The sequence below is a fragment of the Ursus maritimus genome, unplaced genomic scaffold (assembly GCF_017311325.1).
Source record: "Ursus maritimus isolate PB19 unplaced genomic scaffold, ASM1731132v1 scaffold_3, whole genome shotgun sequence".
NCBI lineage: Eukaryota > Metazoa > Chordata > Mammalia > Carnivora > Ursidae > Ursus > Ursus maritimus.
In genome coordinates, this window is record NW_024425563.1 from 17,101,460 (window position 1) to 17,116,588 (window position 15,129).

At 38.1% G+C, this 15,129-nt stretch overlaps 1 protein-coding gene across 1 annotated transcript in view; it reads left to right on the plus strand.

The window, feature by feature from the left end:
- The first annotated feature begins 1,004 nt into the window (after positions 1-1,004).
- The window catches only part of MTPN (myotrophin), a 53,646-nt gene continuing 39,521 nt past the window's right edge, over positions 1,005-15,129 (plus strand). Inside the window, exon 1 of the mRNA XM_008707607.2 lies at positions 1,005-1,347. Coding sequence (XP_008705829.1) covers positions 1,276-1,347 — 72 coding nt within the window. The 5' untranslated portion in view covers positions 1,005-1,275. The remainder of the gene's footprint in view (positions 1,348-15,129) is intronic.

Genomic DNA, 15,129 nt, shown 5'->3' on the forward strand with positions numbered 1-15,129 from the left:
GCTTATTTATTTAGTGGGTCACAAATAATAGACTCTTATACATATGTAATAGTTCCAATAAGTTTTTATTGGATCTATGTTCATGTGTGCATGTCTGGGTCATTAGGGTTGGGGCACAATTCACCTGGGGGCTGTGCCGCAAGGTATTTAACACCCAAACTGTGGGAAGAGTAGAACCGGCTTCACGAGAATGGCCGCGAAGCTTCAACCCATTAAAAACAAAGGAACAAACAGAAAATTGAACACACACACACACACACACACACACACACACACACACACAAATTGTACGGGACAGTTGGGTTTGCTCTACCCTATGGCATCAAGCTGAATTCCTAGTCCTGGACCTAATTTGCTAGTCCGGGAGATGAGTACAAATTTTCCCCCACTACACACTTCAGTTTTTCCCTCCAAACAAAACATTATGCATAGTTATTACACTGAATTCGCATGGTTATCCTAAGTATTGAAGAGGTCCTTGACGGCAGGCATTGTTTTATTCCATCTTTTTTACTATATCCTCAGTCCAAGAGAGTCTAGCATGGAGTAGAAGCCCAAGGGATGCTTGATAGTGGAAGAAGAAAGGGAAGGAACAAAAAAGGGAGGGAAGAGGGAGGGAAAGAGGGAAAAAGGTAGAAGAAAGAGGAAAGAAGGGAACGAAAAGAGAAACGAAGGAATTCAAATTAAACATTCCTACTGGACACTTTCAGAAGGTGGGCAAGATGCCCTCCAAGGCTGTGTTTTAAAGAAAACGTTTTCCCACGTGTGTGGTGTGCAAAAACATCCTGTTTCCATCTGAAATAGCCTAACTGGCCCTTGTCGCCCGCGGACTCGCTTTACTGGCCTCTCAGTCCCGCCCACTCCCCCCGGACCCCTTTCGCCAGCCTGCCTAACCACTGCGCCTGCGCACATGGAGGGCTCCGCCGCGGGCCGTCGGGGCGGGGTCCCGAGCGGGGCGTTCCGCCCAGGGGAAGAGGAAGAGGAAGTTGGGGGAGGATCCTAGCTGGGAGTGAACCGGAAGTGTAAACGCTCCTGCTTCTCTTCGGCCAGGCGGAACCTGCTCAGCTGGGCCCGGTGGCCGCAAAAGAACTTTCTTTCTCCCGCCCCAACGGTCACCGCGGCCAACTGCCTCGCCCGCCTGGCAGCCTTCCCCGCCTTCTCTTTCCCTCTTCAGCTCCGCGCGGCCCTGTCTCCCTCTCGCCCCGCGGTATCCGCTTGCTGCTACCACCGCCTCCTCGTCTTCTGCCCGGCCGAGCGGCCCGCCCCGCTGCAGTGATGTGCGACAAGGAGTTCATGTGGGCCCTGAAAAACGGAGACTTGGATGAGGTGAAAGACTATGTGGCCAAGGTAAGCGGCGACGAGTGGAGTGCGCGAGAGCACGGAGGTGGGATGCAGATGAGGCTGAGGAAGCTGATGGGAGCTGGGCTGGCGGGGGTGGCGGGGGGGGGGCGGTGGAGACGGCCTGGATGGGGGTGGCACCGAGGAGAGAAGGGAGTCTGGGAGCGTCTAAACTGAAGGAAGGGTCCAGATAACACGGTCGCGTTCTGTGTCAGGTAACTGGTTGGTGTGATACAGTCAGGCTCTTCTTGTCTGCCTGCCCCCTGGGGGAGGGGAGGAGTGGTAACCCTCTTTCAGAGTCACTTCTGAGCACTGGTCATTTGAGTTTGGCCCTCTTCTATGCCAGAGTTACCTAAATCTTTCTTTGAATGGGGTAATTCTCCATCTTGGACCCGCCGGTTGCTGAATGAAGTAACCTAAGTGATTAGAACCAGAGGAACGTTTTCTTGAACTTTGAGCCTGTTGAGAATTTACAGTAGTCATTGACCGTGAAAAAGAGTACCGAAAATAGCAATGGTTGAAATTTTGAAACTCGGTATCACTTCACTGTGAAGTCTTAACTTTGGGTGTGGCCTTTTTCCTCTCCCACACTACAACAAACACGTCTTTGCTTCAAGTGGTAAGGTTGTCGGTCAGCACCTGGCGGTGTTTAAGATATCAGAGTGGTTTTCAAACAAGCATGCTAACTTTAGTTACTCCGTGTTTGTCCTTGATCCCATCTGAAATACTCACACGTGTAATAAATAGTATGCAGTTTAGTCACCGTATGCTGAGGGGTAAAATCATGATGAAGAAAGCTAATCTCAAACCTAAACTCAAAATACAAAGTTGAATCTGCATTGTGGTGGAATGGTAAGCTCAAAATTCCAAGCTGACCTGCCTATGGACCCTGAAACTGCCTTTTGTAATTATGAGAGAACTGACATGTGATTATAATATGATGGTAATGGAAAAAGAAATCTTCCCAAAAGTATAACCTTATGACATAACCATGGAGGGCATCTTGCTCACCTTCTAAAAGTGTGAGAACTGGAGCTAGATTTTAGTTCTTCAAAGGATGTGACCACTGGTATGCTGTTTTTGCTTCGGAGATCTGTGTTAGGAAGCAACTAAGCAGAAGCGGAGTTTCTTAAAACTTGCAGGATTGTGCAAGGCAAGCCACTGCTACGTTTTACCCTTTAATACCATTACAATTTAGACTTTCTGCGTGCAGAATATGTGTTTTGTTGTTATTTGCAATGGATCTGTAGGACACTATTCGCTGCCTTCTCAGTTAGTGGCAGTCTGAAACCTGACTTATCTGAGGTTTCGATGTAAGATTGAAAGGAAGAAATTAACTGGAACAATTCAATCCATGGTACACTTCCAGTGGTGGGACACTGGAGTACTCTGGAAGTGAGTGGGCTTTTGTTTTTCCTTTATGGCAGAAACTAGGTTATTTGATATACCTGAAGTATGAACAGTTGGGAAGTACTAATGGAGCTTACAGCTACAAAAAGAACACCATTTATGTGGTGTCTTCCTGGTACATTATTTTATATCGTCCTTGTGAGTCTTGTGAAGTCCTTTTATTAGGCCCATTTTACAGATAGGAGTACTGAGATGCAGGGTACTGAAGACAGAAATACAAAGTTATAGAGGTAACAAATAAGCCAGAACTGAACTCCTGACTCCAAAGCTTAGGCTCTGTAACTGCTCGTTGCAGTCTCTCCCAATATAAAATGTAATTGTGAAAGCATATAATATCAAGATTCTAGTAGGACATTCCCCAATTTTTTTTTCAAAGTTTTAAAATCAGGTCATTATGTTAAGTTTGATTTTTTCTTTCCCCGTTACTACCCTACTGCCTGTTCTCATCAAAAGAGATATGCATGAGAGGGAGGCTAGATGTTCAAAGAAAAGCAAAAGGAAGTATTAAGAACTGGTTTATCCTAAAAGTTTGACTGTAATGTAATCCTATGAACAATGAGCTTTTTTCTTAGTTTAATGAGTAACCGGAGTCTCTTAAAATATCTTTAGTTTTGTTAGTGAGAAATACCCCAAAAAACCCCAAACCACCAAAAACCAGCGCTCTAGTGTTTACTGAGTTCCCTTATAGTGCTATTCACACTCTCAAGTGCTTCTGACATAGTTTCTTGGGCTCAGCAGCCATCTTCCCTGCTTACTCATTGACTCATCTTTTTCATCCACCAATATATGAACGCTCATTATGATACTGAGTTTATGTAATGTGCTTTATCTAAGTAAAAGTATGTAAACAAAGTACATAAAGGAACATTTGGACTCATCTAATTTTCCTTCTAAGCAGTGAGTCTTTATTCTCCTCAGTACTCCTCTGAAGATCTCTCACATTGTTAATATATAAGAATGGACCTGTAGGTGAAGGTTTTTAGTATTTTCCCTTTTTAAAACTAATAGTTTAAAAAATCAATAATCTGGGGCACCTGGGTGGCTCAGTTGGTTAAGTGTCTGCCTTTGGCTCAGGTCATAATCTCAGGATCCTGAGATTGAGCCCTGCATCAGGCTCCCAGAGCCTGCTTCTCCCTCTCCCACTCCCCCGCTTGTGCTTTCTCTCTGTCAAATAAATAAAATCTTAAAAAAAAAAAATCTTACTTTTCTACCTGCTTTTGACTTCTATACAGAAATCTGAAATAAGGACAGGCATAAATTACTGGTTTTAGGTGCGTTCTTAACTCTGAAAAATAAGTTCAGAGTCTCCAAATCATTGAAAAGTGTATGTTTCTATGTAGAAAAAGCAGCATATAAAGAAAAATTAAAGTTAGTCCATATTAAATGTTCATCTGTAACATTAAAACAGTATCTGAGACAGTTTGGCTTCTTGACTGACCTAAAGACCGCACTTGGTTAGTGCATTCATTTTTATTGGGCACCTTTCAGGTCCCAAGCATTCCGCTAGGCCTGGCCCGATAGTGAAGAAGTTGGACACAGTGTTCAGGAAACTTAAGCATCTACATTCAGCAGGCTTGTATGGGAAAATGTTCATGCTTTTAAAGAAGTATGAAAACTAGAAGTAACATCTCACATAAAATTCAGTTTGTCCAATTGGAAAACAAGTGAAAGCCGGAGAGTGAGATCTTCATGAGCAGCCGCAGTCGATACTCGTAGCCCCATCTTCAGTCTGTGTACTTCTGGGTGACCTTACCTTTGCCTCATCTTCCATTTCTACCTTTATGTTCGTTTCTTCTGTTGGAGTTACACCTGGGCTCCAGTCTGCCTAATGGGCAGCTTTGTTCACCTAAAATCCAATTGAGCCCACACTGTCTTCTCAGCAACTTTTCATTTTTGTTGTCTCCATTTTGACCAATGACCTCATGACCCAACTATTTGCTCAAATGAGAAATTGGGGATTTTCAGAGTGTTGACAAGACTGCCCTCTTCCTTCTCTTTCCGTTCTTATCACCACTGCTTTCGATTAATTGCTTCGTCTTTCACGCCTGAACTGTATTTTCCTTGACTGTAGTATTCCTCTCTTTCCTGGTCAGCTTGCACGTCTTACTCGGGGAGATCTCTCTGTGTTGTGAATTCGGAGCGTGTTATCTCTTTCAGCCAACCTCCTTCACTGCTTTTAAAATATTTTGTGATTCCCCATTATTAATTTTTTCCCCATTATTAATTTTAAAAAGGACCAACTATACTCCTTGGTTTGGAAGACTAGGCCGTTATGATCTGGCCCATGCCTGCCTTTCTAAATTCTCCTCTCTACAAATGCTCTGCTCCAGGCTGTGCCAGGCTGTTTCTTGTGTATCTTTACATGTGCTCTTTTTATCCTCCTGGACCGAATCACCTCAATCCCTGAACCCCAACCTGGTGAGCTCCTACTTATCCTCTGAGCTTAAATACCACTTCTTCCAGAAAAAAACATTTGACTTCAGATGGTGCACTGCTTCTTTTACAGTTTCACTTATCAAATTGCTGTGACTTTGTTTACATGTCTGTCTTTAATTAGGCTCTGAGGCTCTGGAGCTTAGATACTGTTTTCTTTTTCATCTTTGTATCTCCAGTATGGTGCCAAGGAATTTCACACATTAAAAGCATATGTTCCAAGAAATTCCTTTTATTCTTGACTTAGCTACAGTTTCAATATACTTTATTAGCTATATAATAATGATTACCGTTGACAGAGCGATTTATATTGCCAGGTACTAGAAGACACTCTGTAAGAGCTTTACCTAAGTTTTCCTTTGCTTTTTACCCCAGCATTTCAATATAGCTAATGGTATTCCCATTTTAAGGATGAGGAAATTGAAACTTAGAGAAGTTAAGCAACTTAACAAAGTCACCAAGTAAGTAGCACAACTGGGATTTAAGCATAGAGCTGTCTGAATCTGCAGCCTATATTTTTGTCACTGTTATCAGTCTGCCTTGAAATGGTTATGTGGTGTCTTAGGTCAGAGTAGCTTAGCATCAGCACCTTAAGAAAAAGAAAGGGGCTTGCAAGAAGGAGGCACAACAGATTATCTCTGATTATGAGTAAAGCCATAGAAAAATGGCTATAATTTTTAAAATTTTTAACTGTAACAATATGGAAATAGCATAGAGACAACATCTCATAAACTTTAAATCTCCTCAGAGAGGCTCTCTTTGCTCAAGGTATTCTATAAAGAGACTGATTAATTAATTGCTTGTGGAAACTTTTGTATTTATAGTCACACAGTCTTTTTTCTTTTCTTTTTTTTTTTTTTAAGTAATCTCTACACCCAGCATAGGGCTCGAACCCACAACCCTGATTCAGAGTTGCATGCTCTACCGACCGAGCCAGCCAGGTGCCCCTGATAACTGATATTCCTAATGTTGACCCTATGCAGTGCAGAAAAAGTTAAATTGTGTCTGTTTGCCTTAAGAAACAAAAGTAAACTGAAGTGTTGAGATTTCTATTCAGAGTGGTTTCAATTAAATAGCACTTTTTTTTCCCCAAAAAGTATGTTCTTAAAATTTTATTTGAGCACTGTGATGCCATGTGTAAATATAATTTCATTTACTTATATCAACCTATGAGCATAGTTAACGTTGTTAAACTCCCATTTTAGAGGTTAAGAGACTAAAGCAAAGATTAAATAGCTTGCCTACGGCCATGAAGCTCTTGAGCAGTGAAGCTGAGATTTGAAATGTCTGACTTCACACCTCCTTTCTCTATACTTCAACATACCATGGACCTTCATTTCTCAAGAATGCTATGTAATTCAGGCAGTACTGTTTTATTGAGTATGCAAGTCTTAAAAGTAATCACAGCAGGATGGTAATTATCCATTGAGACTACTTAGAGGTGAACTTTGTGGTAGATTTTGAGGATCCACTTCTCTGGTGAACATTTGTGAGTTGTACTGATACATAGTCCCTTATAATCTCCAGCAGGTCTGATGTATGTACTCTCTTGTTTACATGTGCTCTGTTTCACTTGCTGTGAAATACTATACATCAGGTCTCTAACTTCCCTTTCTCTGTGGTTTCCTTTCCCTCTCCAGCCCCCATTCTAATTACATCTGCCTTTGACACTCTGATAGGTTTGAAAAGCCACAATTGTGCACCTTTTGAAAGGATAGATCTCTTGAACCTGAGAAAAGTATCAACTCTAATCTTCAGCAATTGCAAGACTTAGTGGGATCACTTTTCACTTTCCTAATAAAATAGGCAATTTAAAAGCAGTCCTAATTTAATCTGTCTTGCATTTATTCATTTTAGGCAGTTTCCCTTTTTTCCATTCCGTTTTTAAATTACCAGTTTCTTTCTTATAAAGATTTGTCACTGTATTCTGCCCTTTCTGCATCAGGGCTGGTGACCCAGTCAGAAAGCAGATATCTCAGCTTGTATAAATAAATATAGGCGCCCTCAGAAGATATAGAAAGTTTGGTATAGATACACTTTTCTGTATGTTAGTCTGTTAGTCTTTTTTTGAATGTAAAAGATCTTTTTTATATTGGAAGGCTAGTGTTCACTCTGATGTCTATAGGCTATATATAGTATTTGGTTTGAAATTGTAAACATTATCCTTACACTGGTGCAGACAGTTAAAAGTGTAATATATTAAAGCTGATTTGATTATAAAAATAATATAAGCTTTTACTATTTAAAAGATAACACTGCATTGAATAAAATAAATTGAAACTAAGTGTCCCATTGCCCATTCCCCCTGCCCAGGTGGTTTCTTTAAAATATAGGTTGTTAGGTATTTTTAAGACAGAAAGGCATAAAAAAGACAAAAATTGCCCCATAATTCTATCTAGATAATTCCTGTTAGCTTTAAAAAGTGAAATTAATTCAGGAACAGATTAAAAAAACGCAGCGGCTATGGCTCCCTTCCCTGGTCTCTGTGAACAAAGTGAACTATTCTTAACAGTTTCACGTAATTTCAGAGAAACACTGGAAATTCACTTACTCATCTATTTCCCCACTTAAAAGCAATTCTGTACATAATTCTACACTTTGCCTTTTTAAATTCCTTAATAATTTATCTTGGGTTCCACAGTGAAATTTATTCATTTCCCCCCCTTTTTCTGTGGGGCATAGTATTCTCTTTTACGGCTATACCATAATTCATTTAACTAGTGTTCTATGATAAATATTTTTTTCCAGCTTATTTTTGTATTTAAACAGTGCTGGGGTGCCTGGGTGGCTCAGTCGTTAAGCGTCTGCCTTCGGCTCAGGGCGTGATCCCAGAGTCCTGGGATCGAGCCCCACATCAGGCTCCTCTGCCGGGAACCTGCTTCTTCCTCTCCCATCCCCCTGCTTGTGTTCCCTCTCTCGCTGGCTGTCTCTCTCTCTGTCAAATAAATAAAATCTTAAAAAAAAATAAACAGTGCTATCATGATTACCTTTGTATATATACCTTGACAGCTTTTGAGGTTTTATCTGTATTACCCTCCTGATAAAGTTTTATGAACTTAGGCACACATCAGTAAGCACATTAGACTGATTACTCCCTCACAATATCAGCAGCACTGGGGATCATCACACTCTTTAGTTTTTGCCATTTGAATAGGTGAAAAATGATACGTTGCTTCAAATTGCATTTTTTAATGAGAAAATCAAACATCAGAACTTTATTAACATTCGTGTTCTTTCCCCCAAATTTCTTGTTCATATCTTTTGTTCATATTTCTAGTAGGTAGTTGGTCTGGTTTTCATTGATTTGCATGAGCCCTTTATAAATTAAGGAAGTTTGTTTTTTGTCATATTTTTTGTAGATTTTTTTCCATTTTGTCTCTTGACTTCATCTATTTTTTTGTTGTTCTATAATAGTCTTTACATTTTATGTGGTAAATGTATCACTTTTCCCCCCTCTTGTGACTTGGATATCGTCGCCTGTTTACAGAGACCTCTTTCTTCTCTGTAAGATTATAGATAAATTTGGTCTTCTAAACTTTTTTTCCTTTTTTTTTCTTTGATATTTTAGGCATTTAGTCCTTCTGTTATTTACTTTGAAGTGTTTGTTTTTTTAAGTTTGTTTCCATACCATTTATTGTGTAGTTCCTCTTTCCTTACTAATCTGAACTATTATCTTCATCATAATCAGGATTCTATTATGTGTTTGGACTTCTTGCTCTGTTTCCATCCATACTAAATTCTTTTAATTACCGTAGCTTCATAATATATTTTGGCATGGGATAGAGCCATTTTTCTCTTACATGCTCTTTAGAAGTTTTGCAGGAGAGTTCCTTTAAGATTTTGTCTTTTTTTTTTTTTCTGTTGTCCCAGGGAAGATATGAGCATTTTTTTGAACCACCTCACATTTAACACTATGTCTCCATAGTAAAGCATTATACATTTTTTCTAGCATGTTGGCATCATGTAATCTGAAGAACATAATGCTTTAGCTTTTAATTCTTTATGAAGTATCTTAGGATCAGAGGATATAATGCAGTGTGGGAATATTCTATATCAAATTTTTTGAAACAGTGAAGTTGTGTTTAGGTAATCAAATCCCAGCTGAATTGATAATTTTAAGAGTTAGTTTAGGTACTATAACAAAGGCCACCGTGTAATGAGAAGTAAGACAGAAATTAATTTTTTTTGCAGCTGTATCTTTATTAATAGTTCTGATAGCTTGGAAGCTTGTTTTTTTGTTGTTTGGGTTTTTTTGTTTTTTTTTTCCACAGAACACTACTAAGGGTGGAGAGAGAGGAGCTGTGATCTTTGAAAGCAGTGAAAGAAGAAACAAACATAAACTGACCCTAGAAAATGAAAGGGCAAAGAGTCATGTAACCTTAAAGTTCTAGAGGCCCATACAATAATTAATATGCATGAATGTAACCTTGGGCTTCAAGAAAGTTTGAATTTAGTCTGCCTTTCTCTTATTCAAAAAGAGACGTGTAGGATGTATTTTGGAAAGATTTCTAATTGACTATAAAATAATGAACATTTTGATACTCAGGTCTAAATTCTTGACCTTCTGAAAAATTTAGTTATCAAAGAAAGGGGGTTGTAGATAATAAACATTTTACCCATAGTATAATAGAAGCCATAACAGTCTCCTTGGAATTTGGAATTTGGAATTTCATTGTTGGGTTAGCCATAGTGTTAATGGCTTTGGAATTAAACCCTCTCACTCTGGCTCTCTTAACTAAGCTCTGGCTCTCTTAACTAACCGGATCGCATTGAGTGAGTTAGTTCCCCGCTCAGAACCTGGTTTTCCTCAATTGGGGGAAAATGAAGCTATTAATAATACCTACTTGATATATGTCAACTGTGTACCATTTTTCCTGGCATGCAGTTCACTAAGAAATGTTAGCCACTTTTACTCATAAAAATAATCATAAATTTGTTTAGAAGCATAACTACTTAAGTATCACCTAGTCCACCTCCCTTAGTTTGTAGATGAGGAAAAATTAGTTGTTAAAGGGCTTGACCCAGATCATACTGCTATTAGGATTAGGACTTTAATGCAGTTTTCTGGAACCAGAACAGGTGGGGTTTTTCCCCCCCACCAAACTATGGTATTTTATAATAAAGTACTTTGTACTTTATACTAGTTATTACCTCTGTTAGAATATTCTTTTTTGCCCCGCCCTATCTGCGTAGTAAATTTCTGCCTATTTTTAAAGTTCTGCATAGCATTCCCTGTTTGTGCGGTTATCTCCTCATTTATGCCAACATGGTATCTAACACAGAGCTTGTTTACTGTGTTTATGCTGTAGTGCAGTTTCTTTAACTGGAGAGCTATGGGCTCCCAATTTGATTCACAAATCCCTGGGCTTGAATTAGAAAAACAGTGGTTTAAGAAACTCGAATGTTTTTCTGTGGAAGTCTTGCTCTTGTCTTTAAGTTTTGAATGTCCAGAAGAGTTTTGTCTTAATAACTGGTTAAAAAAAAACAAAAGTGCCTGTTGTTACCATTTAGGTATTTGAAAAGTACCTCTCAAACTTGAGAACTCAAGAGATTACCTCCCCGCAATAGTTCAGATCTTGATTTAAGATACAGTGTTTGTAGCGGGGCTTTTATCTTTTGGGGGTGGGGCTTCCCAGAATTTGAAGGCCCTTCCTGTGTTTGAGGAGTTCCCTCTTATATAGTTATGAATCTTGGTGAAATGCAAGGCCTACCACAACAGAAGCCAAAAAGGACAAATAAATTGCTTTTTCCTGCCTGCACTTAGGAAGTGGGCCCAAAATTCATAACCCTAATTGGATGCTTTTTTCCTGGAGCTGATACAAAGACGCAGGCGCTGTAAAGGACATAGCAGCAGCAATAAAATACACAGATTCCAAAAAGAGAAGTAGTGGTTTACCCGTTGTGGCATCTTCTGCCTCCAGGTGCTTCTTGTGACAGATTTTGGTTTTATTTCTTGTTTTGAAGGCTCCTTCATGCCTGCACATTTACTGAGCTTGGTTCTTCAACCTTCCCAGTAATTCTGAAAGATACTTTTAATATCTGTTTAACGCATTCCATTTCTGTTCCTCATTATGAATTGGTTTCTGCTGCTTGTAATTAAGAGCCCCATATTAATTTTCACTTGCCTATTCTCTCTTCTTGTGCTGTGAGCTTTTTGAATATAGAAATTATCTTTGTATTTCCTGGCATCTATCACGTTGTCTTTTATCTGCTATATTGTTTAGTTAAGTTTGGGTTGAATTGGTATTCTAGGAACTGACCCTTCCTTTGTTGTTTCCAAAGCTCTTTTACTATATTCCTCTTTGTAACAGATGTTCTTAGTATAAATGATGTTGCTTCATATTTCCTCTCTTGAAAATAGCTAAGTTTTCAGTCTTTTAAACTCAGTAAACTCTGTCCAGCGTTTTCACACTCTGTCCAGCGTATTAACAATTGTTGTGGAATACACTACTAGTGACAACAGTTGTATGGATGTAATACCAGCTTTCACTTGCAACCTCTCATGGCCATCACTTTAGAAGTTCAACAGAGAATTTTTAAAACCATACAGTGTCAATAAAAGTAAAGGTGGTTTTTATGCTTGTTTTCTTGTGAAGAATAAGAATGAATCATTTCTTTTTCATTGGCATTAATGAACAAATATTAAAATCCATACTTAATACCACGTAAAACAATATAAAAGCACAGGGACCATCAAACCAGTAAAATTGAGAGCTCTCTAGCTGCAAACTAAGTCCTTGGAGAACACCTTTATTATTTGTTGTTTTAAAGCCCTCTTTGGAAAAGTAATTATACTTCACTTTGGATTACAGCAGACCTGGGTTTGATCCCAACCCTACTACTTATTAATCTTAACCAAGTTATTTAATTTCATCAACCTCAGCTTTCTCATCTGTAAAGAGGGGTTGTGATAATAACCAATTCAGATGTTTTATCTAATTTTAAAAAGAGTGAATATAAAATTCAGCAAAGCAGTACCCAACACATTGTAACTGCATAGTGAATGTTTGCTATTTGTGTTCTTGTTTTTATGTAGATCCATTCCCTAAGAGTAGTCTGAGAGAGGCCAGGGCTTTCTATGCTTTGTGAGCCATACCATCCCTATCATAGCTGTTCATCTCTGCAATTATGCAAAAGCAGCCATAGGTGATATATAAGCAAATAAGCATGTCTGTGTTCCAATAAAATTTTATTTACAAAAACTTTATTTACCAAAAAAAAAAAAAAAGCAAGCCGGATTTGCCCCAGGGGTCAGAGTTTGCTCATCCCTATATAATGCTGAAGTTAACAAAAACTGACTTGTCTAATAAACTGAATTTTATTTCTTTCTCCTTGCGATTTTGAGATCTAAAATAGTGAAACATGTATGGTCAAATGTAAGACTTATTTTGGGGCTCAACGTTTCGAAAAATATGATTCAGAAATTTTTCTGGTTTAAAGATAAATTGAAGGAAGAACAAGACCTGGTAAAGCTATGTGTAGATAAGGGGATGAGAAAGAAAGAGGCTGAATGAAATTCTCTAAAAGAAAAGCAGAGTCTTGGGGCGCCTGGGTGGTTCAGTTGATTAAGCGTCTGCCTTCCGCTCAGGTCATGATCCCAGGGTCCTGGGATTGAGCACCACATTGGGCTCCCTGCTCAACGAGGGGCCTGCTTCTCCCTCTGCTGTTCCCGCTCTCTTGCTCTCTTTCTCTGTGTGTGTATGTGTGTGTGTGTCAAGTAAATAAATAAAATCTTAAGAAAGAAAAGCAGAGTCTCTAGTAAATTTGTTCCTTAGGCAAGAGGCCTAGCATTCTGAAAATTAGGAACTAATTTAGATCATTAAACTGAAAGGGAATTCTACAAAATCTTTTTGGCGATCAAAGGTCATCCTTCACCAAAAATGTTGCCAGAATTCTTCTCTCTCCAGCCCTATTGCCAGTCCCAAGACCATGCTTGATTTCCAAACTGTGGAAGTGAAAGAGAAGGCTAGTTATTAACAGTTTTCATTGGTTCGTTCGTAATTCATTCAACAGATATCATTTGAGTGCCTGTAATACCAGCCACTGTATTCAGTAAGCATAGGAATACAATAATGAATATTTCTGAGAATCCATTTTCTTTTGTAGGTTCAGCTAAAAGGGTGTACAGGACAAACAATAAATAAGATAGTTGTATGGGTTCTGAACAAATCATTTTCTTATTTAGAACATGACATGAATAAAACTTAGCAAACATACAAATATGTTAAGGAATCATACAACCATACAAAAATAATAGACTGCTATGAGACCAAGAGAAAGTCATATTTGGTTACATTATAGAGGAGAATCAGTGCTATAGAACATCTATTCAAAATGAAAGAATCATAATGGGAACAGAATGCCTTCTGTTTGAGGACTTACTCTATGTCAGGTATGGTCCTACAGAATAAATTAATATGCATGTAGATATGCATATAATTTACTCTGTGTGTACCCAGGTAGGCTTTATCTCCATTTTATAGGTAGAGAAATGAAAATTAAGTAACTTGCCTGAAATCCTACAGCTAGTAAGCAGAAGGACAAGATTTGATTTGACTTATTCCAAAAGAGTATTGTTTTCCATCATTTGCACTGAAATTTTTCAGAACTACAAATGAAATACATAGATGGAAAAAATTGAAGATTATTATGATATGTAAAGCATTGAGATTGAACCAGCAAAAGATAGGGAAAAACATAAATGTTCAAAATGATAAATAGAAATACAGGTTTTCACAACTGAAAAGAACACCCAAAACTGCAACTAGAGGGTCCCCACATTTTATTCAAAATCAGTGAGTGTAAATGAGGAGCATAATACATCCTGACTAAAATGATTCTGAAATTTTTTTTTTTTGTCTGTATGCTTATAGCAAAATAACATTAATTTTAAGAAGTTAAATCATCTTACCTTTAGATTTTTCTGTGATAGTACTGGAAAACAGTGAAACCAGCAGTTCTGTCAGGAATTAAACATATAATATATTCAAGTCGTCACTCGTGTGGTGGCGACAGAAAAACAATCTTAAGGAAATATATATACCCCCTTCCCACGCAATAGATTTCTGCAGAGATCACAATTAAAATTGTAGGAACTGAATTACTCTTTCTCTTCTGTCTTCTCTCTCGCCCCCTCCTTCCCTTCCCTTTTCCCTGTCCCTTCTGTCATGGGTTTATTTACAGATAAAAACTTTAGGAATGTAAACCATTGGATCCAGACACAAGATATTTCCCAGGCTGCATAAGGTTTTAGGAATAAATTCCAGCTGTGGAGCCATGAATTAGTTTCTTGAAAATGAAGCTAATTTTTGCTCATATTAAATTTTCCAAATTGAGACACTACCATAATGTTTTGAATGGATTTTTAAAATTTTGGTAGTCTTTCTTCATATAAGTGCATGCATTCTGTTATGTTAAAATTTTGATTTTATACTACCAGTAAAAATTCAAATACTTCACTCTTTCCATCTGAAAATTTCTAAGTGTGGCTGATTGCTTTAAAACCTTCCAAAGAAGAAAAATAAAGTGAGCTTTTAATGAGTAAATCAGCTATATATAATTAATATATGTGACAGTAGTAGTCATCTTGGGGGGCAAAAACACTTAACGTTAAAAGTTCTGTGTGGGATATAGATAAGGGAATATACCATAAGATTTGAGCTCTTAACTCTCATGGGCTTTCATTTAAAAACTTTTTTGTTAGTAAAAAAGGTAGATGCTTAACACTTTTGTTAGTTAAAAATACTTATAAAGTTATGCATTATGTTTGCACTTAAAATTTTTTCTCGTTCACGTTTTGATTTTCATTAGTTCTGTGTGATATTTATTGGTAAGTAAATTAATAGAAATGAACTATAATTTGAATATATACTTCCGGAACTTTGAGTAGTCCTAAGAATCCTGGAGACAGAAAAACATAGTTATTTGCATAACTATGTTAAAAACACA